At 48.2% G+C, this 19,530-nt stretch overlaps 1 protein-coding gene across 2 annotated transcripts in view; it reads left to right on the forward strand.

The window, feature by feature from the left end:
* LOC141121747 (uncharacterized) overlaps positions 1-19,530 on the forward strand; it is a 36,926-nt gene that overhangs the window by 6,772 nt on the left and 10,624 nt on the right. The window contains exons 2-6 of one of the 2 annotated variants that reach the window (XM_073611457.1): positions 15,523-15,650; positions 15,737-15,860; positions 15,977-16,074; positions 16,164-16,391; positions 16,889-17,095. In XM_073611457.1, the coding sequence (XP_073467558.1) occupies positions 15,776-15,860; positions 15,977-16,074; positions 16,164-16,391; positions 16,889-17,095 (618 nt within the window). In that variant the 5' untranslated portion in view covers positions 15,523-15,650; positions 15,737-15,775. The remainder of the gene's footprint in view (positions 1-15,522; positions 15,651-15,736; positions 15,861-15,976; positions 16,075-16,163; positions 16,392-16,888; positions 17,096-19,530) is intronic. The other variant, XM_073611458.1, reaches the window with a different exon arrangement.

The following is a 19,530-nucleotide window of genomic DNA, read 5'->3' on the forward strand; positions in this document are numbered from 1 at the left end:
TCATTAAATGTTGTGTATATAATGAATACTCAATCTCAGATCCATCTGGACGGGAAGATTGGGTGGAGGGGTGGCTATATAGTTCCTCTAGAGTGGAAAGGGGATCACTTTCTACATCAGTTTCAGTATTATTACATGGCAAATCAGATTCATTGGAGTATGTATACAGCTGGAATTTGGAGGACTGGATATTGAAAAATCTCTTTAAAGTAAGACGACGAACAAATTTATTCAAATCCTTAAAGAGGAGAAAAGGGTTCGGTGGAGCAGATGGTGCAAAATTTAAACCTCGACTGAGTAAGGAGATTTCATCTTTGGTTAGGACATGGGTGGAGAGGTTGAAGATTTTGACAGTGCTCTCTTTTTGCTAAGATACGGACTGGGATCTACCTCCTCTACCTCGGCATCCTCTCCTTCCTATTTTCTCTTTTGTGGTTTGGCCCGGGGAGGGTCGAATGCTAAAAAAGGGACCGCAGTAAGCTCAGAGGAATGGGTGGTTGCAAGAGGTGTCACAAGAAGAGAATTGGGGCCAAAAGAAACTGATGGGATGGAAGATTCTCTGTTTTTTAATCTAGAGGGAGTGGATGCTGAATTAACAGCAGCATTATTATGGCTACCAGTGGTCGTTGGTAGGCAAGTGATCGCAGGAGGAGCATCTAAGATGTTATGGGACACAATAGGTGCAGTGCAAGTGGGAGCCGTATGCACCTCCTGTGACAACTGACCAGGGTCTGGATTACCAGTGGGTAATTAGACTGGCAATATGGATGATGAAATAATGGTATTGATGTTACCATTATATGTAGTGGTAAGTTTAATTGGTCCGGAGATAGATGTTTTGTTGGAAGGGATAATTTTTCGAGGGACAATAGTGGCAAAGGGATTAATATCCATAAAGGGATGGGAGGTCATGAGTGGATTTACGTTTCCAGGAAAATATATTGTTACTGCTATAATCTTTCAAATCCCTACTAAATTTCCCTAACTTATGTTTAATAAGATTATCCTCCTCCTTCTGGGTTTTTTTTGGTAATAATGGACAGCCAGAGAGATGGTAAGTGGGTGGTTAATTCTACAATCTGGGAGAACACTGTTTGTATTTGATGTATACATTGTTCATATTTAATATGTCTCTGTGCGGCAATGATTTTAATCCATTTATTTGTACAAAACTCTGATATGGAAGACCATTCTCTTTGTGAATCTGGATCTAAAAAGGAACATGGTTTTTAAAATCCTCAGGCCCCTAGGAGTAATATGGACAGACAAATATTTAAGGAGAAAGAATTCATCCCACCATTGCTGATTGGCAGAAACGACTAGCTTCTCCAGTTTACGAAACAGTGAGCAAAAGGATTTATGTTCCACATGAGAAAAATGGCGGATGGGTTTAAAAAATTCCTTAGGAAAAATGGCCAGAAGTTCGTTTATTCTAGAGTATTTTAAGGAATCTAATTCAGACAGAAAATCCATGAATGAAAAGTGTATATGACAAGTGTGAGGTGAATGAGTTGAAACAGGAAATCAGAACGCTAAAAGATAAAACAACATGCAGAAGATTATATGAATAGTAAGACCATCAGCTAATATAACAAGAGACAAATGGAAAAAATTGCTTCAGATTATGAGTACAGTAAAAATTGGGAGTTAGGGCTAAAAGTTGACTACTCATGCTGCTATTGCCCTTTTTTTATACACCAAATCTTTTCTCAGAACACTCTAACTTTTTAATCACACATTTTTAATCACATATTTTTTATTTACTTTCCACTATTTTTAAACCCTTTTTAAAAAATGTTCTTATTGTCATTGTCTATTTCCTGTTGTTTATTGCTGCATCCGCCCATGGCCACCGCCAGTATATATACTACATCCAGTCATTATTATGGTCATAGGTTGAAAAAGGAACGATTGATGGTTCCGAAACACGTCCCTTTTTTATGATGTCACATCCCCTCTTTGGCTCTGCGCTGCGGTCCAGGCTGGTTACAGAGTCTCGCAGTAGATGACATCACTTCCGGGTCCGTCTCCTCCACTTGCCGACGACGCCGGTATCCGAGCGTTCCAGCGTTCTATCTTGCTGTGGACTGTGACAAATCCAGTTAGTCATGCATCCATCCTCCTGAAGACTTTTCTCCACCGTGACCCCTTCCAATGCAGCCGTTCACCACGTTCATGATGTGCCTGATTATTTCTTCTATCCTGTAAATGCTTTTAACCCAGTTGGGACATTAAAAACAGCTTTTCTTCTACACTTAGAGGCGCCTTTTGTTTGTTTATGTTCTTATAGATTCCGCTTCAGTCTGTTAAGCTGCAGCCCTTTGTGTTGAAGATATCTCCACACCACGCCATCATCAATACGTTTGGACTATTTGTATAGAGACTTTGCAGATTAATGAAGTTCTGAGCGCCCTAACTCCCAATTTTTTCTGTAAACATAATATGTAGAAAACTGGCAACAACAGTAAACAATACATTGTATAATAAATATATGACCGCTACCGAGATAATATACTGCAGGATAAAAACATAACAACCATCCTAGATGACACGGACCATCTCAGAAACAGTATAGAAGTCAAATCTGTATATATAAAATTGGTTAAACCATCCAATGAAGATGAGATGCATCCAATAAACCCTACGCGTTTCATGGATTTAATCCACTCTTGTACTTTTCTTGTACCTGTTTCTCCAGCTTGTCCTTGGTGGAGGTCTCCATCCACTTCATTCATGTTTTTACAAAAGTGCAATCACTCTCTTAATACATTTTATTAAATGATAGTATTGGAGTCTATACAAATCACCTCTGGATATTTTTTTTCTGTGGAGGTTCCTTTTGTGCTCCTTCTCCATTCCTTGGGTCCCAGTACCTCAGTTCCCGTGACAGGCGCCTTGAGCGCCACCTTTGTTGCAGTTTCACCACTTCATATTTAGCTGATATGTAAGTACCCTCGGGGGAGAAGTCCTCTTCCCACCCTGTGGTTAGTAGTCATCTGACAGGTATTCTGGCTAGATTGCTTTATACAATATTATCTATTTTACATATTTGTGTTTATTTCACAGATATTTAATGCATTTGCCCCTGAAGAGTGGATTAAAGGTGAGTTCCACCCATTTAAAAGTCAGCAGCTACAAAAAGTGTATCTGCTGACTTTTAATAACCAGACACTTGCCTGTCCCACGGTCCAGCGATGCGGGCGTACAAAGCACTGCTCCTCTCCCCCTCCTCTCTGCGGTGCCGGCATTCTAACTGTGGGTGCCTGACTGTGGCTTCACATCCGGGCACGCACTGTGCGCTGTGAATGGCCGGGCAATCTTCTGGGACCTGTGGCATGTCCCAGAAGATTGCCGGGAGGGAGAAGGGAGGGGGGATTGGTGATCTTGCTTCCGGCACCGCGGTGCCTGGGAAGGAAGTGGGAGCTGGGTGCCCGTAAAAACTGGGTACCTGCCCCCCCAAAAATGACATGGCAAATGTGGCATGTCAGGGGATCACCTGCACTTAAAGTTCCATTGTTGGGTGGAACTCCGCTTTAAATCGTCAAAACGCGTAGGGATCATTGGATGCATCTCATTTTCATTGGATGGTTTAGCAAATTTTATATATACAGATTTTACTTCTATACTGTTTCTGAGGTGGTCCGTGTCATCTAGAATGGCTGTTAAAGGGGTTGTAAATCCTCCTACATCCTATGCATTAAGATGAAAAAACACCTGGCAGTGACCGACTCCCCAGCCCCCCCGTTTTACTTACCTGAGCCCTGGAACTTGACCTTCGTGCTGTCTCTCTGCACGGGGTTCTCGGCTCTTGATTGTATAGATTGATAGCAGTGCAGCCATTGGCTCCCGCTGTGCTGTCAATCAAATCCAATGACGCGGGTGCCGGGGGCGGGGCCGAGTCATACATTTGGCGGCTATGGACAGCGAATTATGGACTCGGGAGCACACCCGCATGGTAACCCCCCGGGAGATTGCTTCTCCTAGGGGGTTATCTGATGTGGGGAGGAGCCGAGAGAGCCGCCGAGGGACCCCAGAAGATGAGGTTTGGGGCCACTCTGTGCAAAACGAGCTGCACAGTGGAGGTAAGTATGATGTGTGTGTTAATTTTTTTTTTTTTTTTTTTTAAATAAAGCTTTACAATCACTTTAAGTTCTTATCCTGCAGTATATTATCTTGGTAGCGGTCATATATTTATTATACAATGTATTGTTTACTGTTGTTGCCAGTTTTCTGCATATTATGGTTATATGCTGTCATTATGGACACAAATATATGAATGTATTTTCTTACCTGTTATGTTTTATTCAGCAATAAACATTGTGTGTCTTTTACATTGACTGCATTTCTGCTGCTGCACATACCTCATATAAAGTCCCACTATAGTTCTCTTTTTGTTTCTACATGTTCTTCATCAATCACACATGCAGCTTGATGAAGAACATGGTTGTTTGAAACTCTGCAGTCACTTATCTCTGATTACCTTTAACCCCTTCAATACCGGCACTTCCCCCCTTCCTGCCCAAGACAATTCTCAGCTTTCAGTGTTGTCGCCCTTTGAATGATAATTGCACGGTCATGTTACACTCCCACTCCCACAAATAGAGCTTTCTTTTGGTGATATTTGATCACTGCCGGGGTTTTTATTTTTTACGCTACAAATAAAAAAAAGTTGTTTCTGTTATAAAATGTTATAAATAAGTACGTTTTCTCCTTCACTGATGGGCACTGATGAGGTTGCACTGAGGGGCACTGATGAGGCTGCGGTGACGGGCACTGATGAGGCTGCACTGATGGGTACTGATGAGGCGACACTGATGAGGCGACACTGATAGGTGGCACTGATGGGCACTGAAAGGCTGCACTGTTTGGCACTGAAAGGCTGCACTGATGGGTGCTTGTGGGTGGCACTGATGGGCACTGGTGGGTGACACTGATGGGTGGCACTGATAGATGGCACTGCTGGGCATCACTGATGAGGAGACATCTGGCAGGCATTCATAGTGGGCACTGACTTGCACCATTTGTGGGCACTGGCATCTTTAGGGCGCTGTGTGGCATGACTCTTGATTTTAAAGATCCCCACTGAACTTGGAGAGAATGTCTGCCAAGGATTTATTTGGTATGTTGAAAGGTTTTGACTCCGGGTCACAGCTTGTTTCCCATTATACTCTATAGCAGGGGTCTCAAAGTACTGGCCCGCGGACCGGTTACAAAGGGCCCACAGGAGTGGTCCACCAGGATCAGGGCCGGACTGGCCTACCAGAATACCGGGAAATTTCCTGGCAGGCCGTCTGCCCTGGGGCCGCTCTGAGCTGTGGCTGCAGCGGCAGGGCTGATCCTTGGCAGGTGTACAAAGTGCAGTCCCCTCCCTCCTCCTCTCCTTGTGTATATCACACACAGCGAGGATCTCCTGCTGTGTCACCGAGCTTGGGTCTGAATTGTTTGGCGGTGCTGTAACAAAGTCCTCCTAAACCGGCTCCTGTGATAGGCGGCACACTGATCCACTGATGTCGGGAAATTGAATCAGTGCGATGTGTATAATAGGAGCCGGTCTAGGAGGTAGGACTTTGATACAGTGGCCACCCGGAAATTCAAATCCAAACTCTGTAACACAACCGGAGATAGACTGCATTTGATGGGCACTGGTGAGACTGCATTTGATGGGCACTGGTGAGACTGCATTTGATGGGCACTGGTGCGACTGCATTTGATGGGCACTGGTGAGGCTGCATTTGATGGGCACTGGTGAGGCTGCATTTGATGGGCACTGGTGAGGCTGTATTTGATGGGCACGGGTGAGGCTGCATTTGATGGGCACGGGTGAGGCTGCATTTGATGGGCACTGGTGAGGCTGCATGTGATGGGCACTGGTGAGGCTGCATGTGATGGGCACTGGTGAGGCTGCATGTGATGGGCACTGGTGAGGCTGCATGTGATTGGCACTGGTGAGGCTGCATTTGATGAGCACAGTGAGGCTGTATATGATGGGCACTGGTGAGGTGTCATTTGATCGGCACAGTGAGGCTGCAGTGACTGTTTGTTTGAGTTTGAGACCCCTGATCTATGGGCATTCCCTTCTGTCATTATTGTCTCATTCCATTTAAAACAATTATAATCCCAAATAATTTCAATGTTACAATCTGCTATTCTACTGGAGGAACACCTGTGGGAAAGGGGAAATTGCTGAGCTTCTCAGATTTGTCTGCAAATGAGTTTATATTTTGCATTACTTTATATTCCATGAGCATTCCCTTCTGTCATTCATCCTTGTCATTCCATAAAATGTATCGGTAACCCCGCTTCATCTCAATGATTATCAGTCAGGGACACGGTGGGAGGAGGACAGAGGGACACGGTGGGAGGAGGACAGAGGGACGCGGTGGGAGGAGGACGGGGGGGACACCATGGGAGGAGGACAGAGGGACGCGGTGGGAGGAGGACGGGGGGACGCGGCGGGAGGAGGACAGGGGGCATGTGGCATCGTTTGATTTGGGGGAGAGGGGGGTGAGGGGATATATGCTTGGGGGGGTGCTTTGGGAGAGGACATGTGCTAATGGGGGGATAATAAATCAGAACCCCCAACTAACACAGTTCCTCCGCCCTGCCAAAGCTTTTTTGTGCCCCCCCCCATATGCAAAGTGCCGCCCTAGGCCTGGGCCTTGTCATCCTAGGTCAAGACACAGCACTGCTGTCATTGCATAGAAAGCAATGCTAATCCCACTTTATCTTAGTTATAAACATCATCACTGAACATGGAGAGAATGTCTTCTAAGGATTGATCTGATATGTCTAGTGGTTCTGACTCCGGGTCACATCTTGTTTCCCATTATACTCTATGGGCATTCCCTTCTATCATTTATCTGTCCTTCCATAGAAAATAATAATAATAATCCCACCTAATATCAATATTAAACATTGCCACTGATATTTAAAAGTAGGTTTGCTAAAGATTCATTTGATATGTCTAAAGATTCTGTCACTAATGGAAAGGCAGCCTATGGGGAGGCGCAGACAGGTGCAAGGCGCAGACACCATGGCTCTTTCCTGAGTGACTCTGTCACGAGTGATGCGCAGTTTCACCGCCGCAGTTTAACGAAAGCAGGATAACTCCGGCTCCATGCAGACAGGACACTTAAAAAAGTTGTTCTGGACATCGGATTGCTGTCAGGAAAACGCTGCTTTAAAAATGCAATTTTATCAGCGTTTTGCATTGGCGTCAATGTGCGTTTAGCCGTACTAGCTTTTAGCCGCGTTTCTCTGCCTCTATTCCAAATCAATGGTTCCCTATGGGAGCCCATTGATTTGAATAGGTTTCACCAGAAGTCAGATCATGATGATCCTACTTGTGGGGCGACTTGTGTGCTGAGGATGTTGAAGGGAAACCCTTAACAAAATGAAAAAAAAAATTGGCGTGGGGTCCCCCCCCAATGATACCAGACCCTTCGGTCTGGTATGGATTATAAGGGGAGCCCCCACACAAAAAAAATGCCTGGGCCCCCCCCCCGAAAACCATACCAGACCCTTATCTGAGCACGCAGCCCGGCAGGTCAGGATAGGGGGGGACAAGTGAGCGCTCCCCCTCAACCATACCAGGCCACATGCCCTCAACATGGGGGTGTGGGTATCCCTACCCATTCACCTAAAAAAAGGTGTCAAAAACAAACACAGTTTACAGGTTTTTAAAGTATTTTATTAAGGCAGCTCCGACATCTCTTCTGATTCCTTCTCCCCTCTCAGGCTTTTCTCCCTCCCTCGGCAATGTCTTCTTCTTCTGCAGGTCCTTCTCCCCTCTCCGGCTCTTCTCCCTCCTCCGGGCGATGTCTTCTTCTTCTGCCGGTCCTTCTCCCCTCTCTGGCTCTTCTCCCTCCTACGGCGATGTCTTCTCCTTCTGCTGGTCCTTCTCCCCTCTCTGGCTCTTCTCCCTCGGAGATGTCTTCTTCTTCTCCTTCTGCCGGTCCTTCTCCCCTCTCCGGCTCTTCTCCCTTGGTGATGTCTTCTTCTGCCGGTCCTTCTCCCCTCTCCGGCTTTTCTCCCTCCTATGGCGATGTCTTCTCCTTCTGCTGGTCCTTCTCCCCTCTCCGGCTCTTCTCCCTCTGCGATGTCTTCTCCTTCTGCTGGTCCTTCTCCCCTCTCCGGCTCTTCTCCCTCCTATGGCGATGTCTTCTCCATCTGCCCGTCCATCTCCCCTCTCCGGCTCTTCTCCCTCCTACGGCGATGTCTTACCCTTCTGCCCGTCCTTCTCCCCTCTCCGGCTCTCCTTCCTCCTACGGCGATGTCTTCTCCTTCTGCCGGTCCTTCCCCCCTCTCCGTTTCTTCTCCCTCGGCGATGTTTTCTCCTTCTGCCGGTCCTTCTATCCTCTGCGGCTCTTCTCCCTCGGCGATGTTTTCTCCTTCTGCCGGTCCTTCTACCACTGTGTGCATGGAGCCTAAAGCTGTATGAAAATACAAGAACTCTGCTCCACTCTGAAAGACAACAAGCAACCAAGCTCCTACATTTATTTTATATGAAGTCAGATTCCTACTCTCTATCCACTAACATGCTCCTTCTTCTCTTCCTTCTCACATCGGTGTCTTCTATCCTCAAATTATCCTTACTCTACCCCTCCTCCTCTACCCTGCAGCATACACTTATCACTGTCACTCCTACCCTATCTCTACTACTACACCCATCATCTCCTGCATTTGCTGCACCCACATGCTGACATAAACTCCAGGGCCATTAGACATGTGCGCTCATAAACATCCCACTCCCATCTTGCCTTCCTTACCCTCCTTCTCCTAGTCTCAGGTGACATTTCTCTTAATCCTGGCCCGCCATTTTCTAACTGTAAACCACATATCCAATACCCCTCCTCCTCTGGCAACCACCACAATCCGCTCAGTTTAATTTCTAACCCCCTGCTTCCTCAAACCAGTCCCCCAATCTCATGCGCCCTTTGGAACACCCGCTCCATCTGTAACAAGCTAACATCTGTGCATGACCTTTTCATCTCTCATGGCTTTAACATACTCGCCATAACTGAAACCTGGCTTTAAAATTTTGACTCAGCTTCTCTTGTTGCCCTTTTCCATGGTGGTCTCCATTGGACTCACTTCCCCAGACCCAACGGACAGAAAGGAGGTGGAGTTGGATTCCTTCTATTCCCGCAAAGCACCTTCAAAGGCCTTCCTATCCCTCCCTCTCTATCCCTCTCTTTGTTCGAGATGCAATGTATTCATCAGTTTTCTCCCATTTCTCTGAGGATTGCAGCAATTTCTCAGTCGTTCATTGACAGACACAGCCTTCTTTATTCCTAACGATAGGGTTATATCGACTCCACAGGAGTAGGACCAGGCAGAACAAAAAAACAAAACACTTGGCTACTCCCATGGGCTGTCCTCAGTCCGTATATAACCCCCTCCCTGCTCTAGGTATTCAGTTTTTTTCTGCCTAGTCAGGAGTAAGGACCTGCTGGGATTGCTAGTCCTGGGAATTTTTTGTTTATTTTTTGTTTTTCCTGGATTTTTTCCGGTGAGATCTTCAATCAACTGCCGGGCTGGGCGACGGACTGGACACTTGGTCCAGGGGTCACCCCAGTCTGGCCAGCGAGCGGTTGCAGACCGCAGCTACGCGCTAGGTCGGCTGCGACATAGCCCCACTGGACAGGGGCTGGCCCTGGGAGTTATGCCGCATACACAAGACCGGTCTTTCCGTCGGAATGAACTCTGACGGCCTTTCCGACGGAGTTCTGCTGAAACGGACTTGCCTACACACGATCACACCAAAGTTCGTTCGATGATGTAAGATGGGACTAGAAAAAGGAAGTTCAGTAGCCAGTAGCCAATAGCTGCCCTTGCGTCGTTTTTGTTCCGTCGGAATAGCATATAGACGAGCGGTTTTCCTGATAGGAACTGATTCCGTTGGAAAGATTTGAAACATGTTCTATTTCTAGGTCCGTCAGCATTTTTGAAAAAAAAAAATCATATGAAGCCCACACACGAGGAATGTTCGATGAAACTATTCCGTCAGACTTTTCCTGCCGGAAAGTCCGTCTGTGTGTACGCGGCATTAAACGTCTCGTGAGGTCGCATACGACCGGGTCTCGGCCTGTGTCGCAGCGTTCCTCATGGCCGACAGCCCCCCACTTTGGTGGCGAGGAGGATCTGTCCAGGAGCGTTACCTGCGCATTTTGCTAGAGAGGTAAGTAGTCCCCTCCTCTCCTTCCCTAGAGTGGTGTGGGACGCGGGTACTCCCTGGGGTGGTCAGTCCCTCTGGGGTTCTCCTCCACCCCCCCTCCTACTCCCCCCCCCGTGAGGCCCAGGCTTCCGGCCTAGGGACTTTTTGGGACACACGGCTCTTTTTTCCACCCTTGGGTTGTATTGGGGGGGTATCTGGTGGTTAGGCCTGGGAGGCGGGTGATCAGGGGTCCTGCTGTGTAATTTAGGCCGGTCCCCCCCATGGGCAGCGCATTCGCGGCTGGCGTGTGAAAAATTTAGGCCGCAGTTTTGCGACCTACTGGCTGAGTGTCCGTTCAGGGTCGGTCCGGTCCCCCCAGCAGGCCGCGTGCTTGCGGCGGGCGGCTAAAAATTTAGCCTGCGGCTTTTGCGGCCTACCGGCTCTCGGTGGTCCAGTCTCCCCGCGGCCCGCGCACTGCGGCCAGCATCCGTAAATTTAGACTGTGGCTTGTGGCCTACCACAGTCCAGTCCCCCCACAGGCTGCATGCTCGCGGCGGGCGGCCAGAAATTTAGCCCGCGGCTTTTTCGGCCTGCTAGGCCACGGCTTCGGAGGCCTGTTAGGCCTCGTGGCGGCCCCCTTTCCTGAGGGGTGGCACTGCGGGGGTCTGTGCCCCCTGTGAGGGGCTCCGGTCTGTGCTCCTGTGAGGGGTCATGGTTTGTCCCCCCTGCCACAGTCAGTGCCCCTGTGAGGGGCCACGGTCGGTGCCCGTGGGATCTGAACTTGGTGTTTTTGGTTCTCCAAGGCCTCTCTATCTTTCTCTCAAAATATTCGGGAGATTCCACTGCTTACTCTGTCTCAGAAGGTGGCCTCTTGGTGGCTATCACATCTTCTCTACTGTCGTGAATGGTGGTGTTATCTTGTCATTCACCTTACCCAGGTTAAGGTGGTGCTTCGCCCTTTTTTACATAGTTCTGTCCTTGGATTTCCATTTAAATAAGGACATTGGGTTGGCTTATTGTGTCCCTGGTCAGCGCATCCCAAGGAATTGGCTTTATCTGGCCTGGATGTTTTTTTGGGGGATTCGGATGTATTTGCCAGCCACTGAGTCTGTTGGTCTGGATGGATCGGACAGATGATGTCTCTGGGCTATCCTGTCAGGGATCGGTTTCCTCCTTTCCCGGTCATGGCGCATTCTTCTTCTTCTACGAAGTGGATGGATTGGCATCTGCGGATGCCTCCTTTGGCCGCAGGTTTTTTTGCAGGCCGCTGTTTAGAGGGTCTATTCCCTCTTGAGGGGGTATCGTTCAGGTGGGGTTCCAGCTTGTCCTGGGTGAAGCTCCTGTTACCTGGTTGGCTCTTGTATTAGCCTCAGGAGTTTTCGTTTTCCCACCCCTCATGTTGGCACTGCTTTGGGACGACCCTATCGTTAGGAATAAAGAAGGCTGTGTCTGTCCATGAACGACTGAGAAAATAGGATTTTTTACTTACCGTAAAATCCGTTTCTCTGAGTTAATTGACAGACACAGCACCCACCCCTCTATGGAGTTTTTTTTTTTGATACTTCTATTACTGCTTGCTACTAAACTGAATACCTAGAGCAGGGAGGGGGTTATATATGTACTGAGGACGGCCCATGGGAGTGGCCAAATGTTTCGTTTTTTTGTTCTGCCTAGTCCTACTCCTGCGGAGGCGATATAACCCTGTCGTTAGGAATAAAGCAGGCTGTGTCTGGGAATGAACTCAGAGAAACAGATTTTATGGTAAGTAAAAAATCCTATTTTTTTGGCCTCCTGGACCAGTATCACACTTTTTTGATGACTTCGTTGCTTGGCTACCCTACTTTCTCTACTCTGAAATACCCACTATCATTCTTGGTGACTTCAACATTCCTGTCAATGTTACCAGCCCAACTACAGCTAAACTTCTCAACTTAACCTCATCTTTTGACCTAACCCAATGGACACATACTTCCACTCACTCCAATTGTAATACCCTTGACCTTTTATTCTCCCATCTCTGCAACCCTGGCAACCTCACAAACACCACCTTTCCACTCTCGGATCACAACCTCATTAGTTTCACTGCATCCTTGCCTTCAGCCACCCATCCCTCCAAGCAGCAAACAATTACTTGTAGGAACCTTTACCACTTTAACCCTTCTCTTCTCTTTCTGCTACTGATCACCTATATGACATAGTCTCTCCCCTGTCCTGTCCTGACCTGGCCACCTCTGTCTACAACAGTTCACTCTCATCATCACTAGATGCACTTGCTCCTCTAACCACACGCAGAATTAGGCCCCATGACCATTACAACCCTGGCAAACTGACAACACTAGAAATGTCAAGAGACATTGCCGTGCTCTTGAACGACTGTGGCATAAAACAAAATCCCTGCAGGACTTCACCCTATATAAATCTGCCCTCCTAAGATACAATTCCTGCCTCCATGCTGCCAAAAAAGCCTACTTTGTCTCTCTTAATAATTCCTTGTCATCCAGTCGGCTCTTCTCAACCTTTAACTCTCTTCCTCGTCCCCCACCCCCTCTACCCACTAACTCTCTCACTGCCCAAGAGATTGCCAATCACTTCAAAGACAAGATTGATGCAATTCGTGAGGACACCTCCACTGTGCGTACATCTTCCCCACCCAACATACCTTGCCTAACCGCACAATCAACACTCTCCTCTTTTGAACTGGCTACTACTGAAGAACCAATTGTCCCCTGGATCCTGTTCTCTCACAACTACTATGGTCACCCTCTTCTTCTATCCTATGCTCCCTCACCCACATCTTCAATCTCTCCCTTTCTAGTGGCACCTTCCTCTCCCCTCTAAAACATGCGCAGATCACTCCCATACTTAAAAAGCCCTCACTGGACCCCACCAACCTTAACAACTTAAGACCCCTCTCATTGCTCCCATTCACCTCTAAACTTCTAGAAGGCTTAGTCTACAACTGTCTTAGCTCCTACCTCAGTGAAAATAACCTTCTGGACCCTTTACAGTCTGGCTTTCGCTCGCAGCACTCCTCAGAAACTGCCTTACTAAAATTCTCTAACGATTTACTAACTGCTAAAACCAACAGCCACTACTCCATACTCCTACTACCTGACCTCTCTGTGGCCTTTGATACTGTTGACCACCCACTCCTTCTCAATAAACTCCATTCCCTTGGCCTCCGAGATTCTGCTCTATCCTGGTTCTCTGCCTACCTATTACAGCGCTCCATCAGTGTTACCTACAACTCTGTCTCCTCCTCTCCATTGCACATTTCTGTGGGGGTCTCCCATAGCTCTGTTCTTGGACCTCCCTTCTCTCTATCTACTCCTCCTCCCTTGGTCACTTTATAACCGCCCACGACTTCCAATACCACTTATACGCCGATGACACCCAAATCCATCTGTCTACTCCTCACCTCACTCCTTCAGTCTCCTCTCACATTACTAACTTACTAACAGACATATCAGCATGGATGTCACACCACTTCCTTAAACTAAATCTTTCTAAACCGAGCTATTAATATCCCCCCCGCCCGTGCCCCCCTCCATGACTTTTCCATCAAAATCAACAATGCAACCATCAGTCCCTCCCCTCACGCCAGGGTACTGGGTGTAATCCTAGATTCTGACTTGTCCTTTTAGCCTCAAATCCAATCGTTGTCAAAAGTTTGTAGAATTCACCTCCGTAACATCTTTAAAGTTTGCCCCTTTTAAACAAATGAAACCACTAAGCTCCTCATTCACTCCTTTGTTATCTCTCGCCTTGACTATTGCAACTCCCTTCTCACTGGCCTGCCTCTCCATAGGCTCCTCCCCTCTTCAGTCTATCATGAATGCTGCTGCCAGGCTTATCCACCTTACCAACCGCTCAGCGTCTGCCAATCCTCTCCTCCAATCCCTACACTGGCCCCCATTCAGTGTCCACAACCCTCTCCTCCAATCCCTACACTGGCTCCCAATTAGTGTCCACCAACCCTCTCCTCCAATCCCTACAATGGCTCCCAATTAGTGTCCACCAACCCTCTCCTCCAATCCCTACATTGGCTCCCAATTAGTGATCACCAACCCTCTCCTCCAATCCCTGCACTGGCTCCCAATTGCCCAGCGAATTAAATTCAAAATACTAACCACAACATACAAAGCCATTAACAAATCTGCCCCAAGCTACACCACCAGTCTTGTCTCCAAATATCACCTCTCCTCTCCACTCCTCTCAAGACCTCCTACTCTCAAATTCCCTTGTCTCCAGGATTTATCCAGAGTCTCTCCCATCCTCTGGAACTCGCTACCTCCACCTGTCTGGCTATCCCCTACTCATGCTACCTTCAGGTGATCCCTGAAAACTCATCTCTTCAGGGAAGCCGATCACGTCTCCAACTAATCTTTTACCACTTCCATCAGCTCGTTCCCCACAGTTACAACCTTTTGTACCACCTGCCCCATCCTATTAGATTGTAAGCTCTTCTGAGCAGGGCCCTCTTAATTCACTTGTATTTTATTGTATTATAACTTTATTGTCTCCTTCTCTTTATATTTTAAAGTGCTGCGTAAACTGTTGGCCCTATATAAATCCTGTATAATAATAATAATAATATGTTGTTTTCATTATTTTCTATGGGCATTCCATTTTATTCCATTATTCTCAATGGGCATTCCATCTCCCTGTTAAAGTCTATGGGCACGTCACCTGATCACATGAGAGCTTACTTTCACAGATTCCTGACAGATTTCTGTATGGTAAAGGTCAAAGTTCACTCTTCAGTTTAGGAGAGGTAGGACACACCCAGGAACAATGATTTGGTTTGCACAGCAAGCCTTTTATAGAGCACCCCTCAAATGTCCCTCCACCCAGAGCCTATATGTCCTATGACATCACACTGACCTCATAGCTCCTCCTCCCAATGTCCCTCCATCCAGAGTCTATATGTCCTATGACATCACACTGACCTCACAGCCCCTCCTCCCAATGTCCATCCATCCAGAGTCTATATGTCCTATGACATCACACTGACCTCACAGCTCCTCCTCCCAATGTCCCTCCATCCAGAATCTATATGTCCTATGACATCACACTGACCTCACAGCTTCTCCTAGCAATGTCTCTCCATCCAGCCCTTTTTTTTTTCTGATGCTCTTAGGATGTGAGCGGACCCTTGGCATCCTCACTTACAAAGTGGGACTGTTGGTCCTGCATTGTATGTAATGTCAGAATGCCTGGTAGAAGCATTTAACCTGCATAGTGTGGGGGTCCTGTGTGGGTAAATTATATCTCAGTCTGAAGTGGGGCTTTAATAAAATGGAAACCTGAATAGTGAGGTGAGGAGGATTCTGGGAATATCATTTGATTTTGCTCTTTGTGTTCAGATCTAGAGTTTTCCTCCTGTGAAGTCTGGAGATCATATGACCATCACATTGCCTTCACCTCCCTCCCTGATAGAATAGAGAAATACAAAGAAGATTCTAGAAGTCACCAGAGAGATCATGGAGGAGAGGTGAGCGGTGCTGGGAATTCTGGGACATTATCCAGTAACAGACAAGGGATGTGTCTGGATGGTGACTGTATCATTGTGTGTGTCAGGTTCCTATAAGGTGTCAGGATGTCACTGTCTATTTCTCCATGGAGGAGTGGGAGTATTTAGAAGGACACAAGGATCTCTACAAGGACATCATGATGGACAATCAGCCGCCCCTCACATCACCGGGTAAGAGGAGACTTTATTGTAAAGGAGAGAGCAGTACGGAGGCTCCACCTAGATCCCCCATCATCTGATAAACACATAGAAACAATGTATTCAGTCAGTGTCTGTGTTTCCTACAGATGGATCCAGTAATGGGAACCCACCAGAGAGATGTCCCCGTCCTCTGTATTCCTGGGATTCCACACAGGAAGGTCACACCATCCCTCACCATCATCAGGTAGATGAGAAACAATCACTGATAGTATCATTAGGATCTGTACATTATCTGCATTGTTACAATTGATGTCATTTTTATTATATATTCAGAGTGGAAACCTGAGAGATTCTAAAGTTGAGGTTAAAGAAGAGTATAAAGAGGAGGATGATGAGGATGGGGTGATGGAAGAGTCAGAGTCTCTAAAAGAACACAAAGATCTGTACCAGGACACCATGGTGGAGTCATCCAGCTACAGAAATCCACCAGAGAGATGTCCCCATCCTCTGTATTCCCGGGATTCCACACAGGAAGATCACACCATCCCTCACCATCATCAGGTAGATGATTGACAATTATTGGTAGTTCTGATTTATAGATATATATATATATATATATATATATATATATATATATATATATATATATATATATATAGGATAAAAATGGTCTGTCACAGTTAAAACCTCAAATGTAAAAGAGCATCATATCCAAGCGGCGCTTCTGTCAAAATTCTAAATCATTATTTAGAATTTTGACAGAAGCGCCGCTTGGATATGATGCTCTTTTACGTTTGAGGTTTTAACTGTGACAGACCATTTTTATCCTATATATAAATCTGTTTTTTTTTAAGCTTAAGTGGCAGCTAAGTATAATTTGTTTAGCATTGTGAGCAATCACAACACTACTACCTGTTGAATCTATAAACTGGAACCACATTGTGCTGAGTTGGGAAGAAATTAGGGAGCCAATATTTTCTTTCCTCTTTTTGAGTTCTGATTTATACACAGCATGTTTGTTACAATGAATGTTTTATTATATTTTATTATATATTCAGAGTGGAAACCTCGGGGATGATAATATTGATGTTAAGGAAGAGTATAAAGAGGAGGATGAGGAGTATGGAGTGATGGAGGAGTTTACAGGAGGACACAAGGATATGATGGAGCCACCAAATACCAGGAACCCACCAGAGAGATGTCCCCGTCCTCTGTATTCCCGGGATTCCACACAGGAAGATCACACCATCCCTCACTGTTACAAGGTTGGTGGGACGGATCATCTAGAACATGGACTTGAGGAGACAGAAGGGTTTATTTACTAAAGGCAAATCCACTGTGCACTTGAAAGTGCAGTCACTGTTGATCTGAGGGGAAGGAAAATAAAAAAACAGCATTTTTGCTTGCATGTGATTGGATGATAGAAATCAGCAGAGCTTCCCTTCATTTCAGATCTTCAGCGACTGCACTTCCATGTGCACTTGTAGTCAGTGGTGTATTTAGGTTTTGTGCTGCCCTAGGCCAGACTAAATTGCGCACCCCCTAATTCAAATATGACCCACCCCTTCCTGTCAAGGCCACACCCCTTTCTTTTTAAGATCCGCCCTGTCATCTTCATTGGAGGAGGACAGAGGGACGCCGCGGGAAGAGGACAGAGGGACACCACAGGAGGAGGACAGAGAGGCATGCGGCATCTTTTCATTTGGGGGGTAAGGGGATATGTGCTAGTTGCTTTGGGAGGGGAGGATCAGACCCCCCCCCCCACTAGCACATATCCTCTCCCCTCCCAAAGCAGCCAGCACATATCCCCTTACCCCCCTCCCCTCATTCATGTGGGAATCTGTTATCTGCCCCCCCCTTCCCGGTTACTGTGTCCCCCTCCACTGTAAACTATACACAGACCTCAGAGCAGCAGCGCGGCTCATGCACTGAAGTCGTGTCCCTCCTCTGTGGCTCCTTCTCTTCCTGGCTGTGTACACTAGAACAAGGAGGAGGAGCTGAGGAGTGTGTGTGACTGACAGTGGGGAGAGAGGTGGCGGCTGCTACGGAAAGCCGATCGCGGCTTGTGGGACCCCAGGCAGCAGATGTCCTGGGTGCCCACGCTAGCGCACCCTGTATGGCCAGTTACCGAAGCTCAGTGCCGGAACTTGTTGTGGGCTCCGGGACAGTGGCGTCACTAGGTTTGGTGTCACCTGGAGCTGTAAAAATTGTGTCATCCCCCCTTAATTTTTTGACTGGAGGCCCAGCGTTGGAGCTCATTGTGGCGGTCAATAAGGCCTAGAGGATATCAGGTTAGGCACTTCCTAATGGCTCAGTCCCTGGAAACAGTAATGGATAATGGCCAACAGGCTCTCTTACCAGGCCCGGTGAAACTGCAACAGTGATCCCTCCGGCTGGACGTTCGCTCACTCTGGGTTGCCCAGGCTGACTCTGGTCAGTAGTGTAGCATGTCTGTACCCTGGCAGTGGCTTTATCTTTATCCCCCTCTGGTGGTGCAGTTACAGCGTGGCTCTCTCTCTGGTGGTGTGGGTACAGCGTGGCTCTCTGGTGGTTTGGGTACAGCGTGGCTCTCTGGTGGTGTGGGTACAGCGTGGCTCTCTGGTGGTGCGGGTACAGCGTGGCTCTCTGGTGGTGTGGGTACAGCGTGGCTCTCTGGTGGTGTGGGTACAGCGTGGCTCTCTGGTGGTGCTGGTACAGCGTGGCTCTCTGGTGGTGCGGGTACAGCGTGGCTCTCTGGTGGTGCGGGTACAGCATGGCTCTCTGGTGGTGTGGGTACAGCGTGGCTCTCTGGTGGTGCTGGTACAGTGTCGCTCTCTGGTGGTGCGGGTACAGCGTGGCTCTCTGGTGGTGTGGGTACAGCGTGGCTCTCTGGTGGTGCTGGTACAGCGTAGCTCTCTGGTGGTGCGGGTACAGCGTGGCTCTCTGGTGGTGCGGGTACAGCGTGGCTCTCTGGTGGTGCGGGTACAGCGTGGCTCTCTGGTGGTGCGGGTACAGCGTGGCTCTCTGGTGGTGCGGGTACAGCGTGGCTCTCTGGTGGTGCGGGTACAGCGTGGCTCTCTCTCTGGTGGTGCGGGTACAGCGTGGCTCTCTGGTGGTGCGGGTACAGCGTGGCTCTCTGGTGGTGTGGGTACAGCGTGGCTCTCTGGTGGTGTGGGTACAGCGTGGCTCTCTGGTGGTGCTGGTACAGCGTGGCTCTCTCTCTGGTGGTGCGGGTACAGCGTGGCTCTCTGGTGGTGCGGGTACAGCGTGGCTCTCTGGTGGTGCGGGTACAGCGTGGCTCTCTGGTGGTGCGGGTACAGCGTGGCTCTCTCTCTGGTGGTGCGGGTACAGCGTGGCTCTCTGGTGGTGCGGGTACAGCGTGGCTCTCTGGTGGTGTGGGTACAGCGTGGCTCTCTGGTGGTGCGGGTACAGCGTGGCTCTCTGGTGGTGCGGGTACAGCATGGCTCTCTGGTGGTGTGGGTACAGCGTGGCTCTCTGGTGGTGCTGGTACAGTGTCGCTCTCTGGTGGTGCGGGTACAGCGTGGCTCTCTGGTGGTGCTGGTACAGCGTAGCTCTCTGGTGGTGCGGGTACAGCGTGGCTCTCTGGTGGTGCGGGTACAGCGTGGCTCTCTGGTGGTGCGGGTACAGCGTCTCTCTCTGGTGGTGTGGGTACAGCGTGGCTCTCTGGTGGTGCGGGTACAGTGTGGCTCTCTGGTGGTGC

This window comes from Aquarana catesbeiana, unplaced genomic scaffold (assembly GCF_042186555.1).
Source record: "Aquarana catesbeiana isolate 2022-GZ unplaced genomic scaffold, ASM4218655v1 unanchor229, whole genome shotgun sequence".
Classification (NCBI taxonomy): Eukaryota; Metazoa; Chordata; class Amphibia; order Anura; family Ranidae; genus Aquarana; species Aquarana catesbeiana.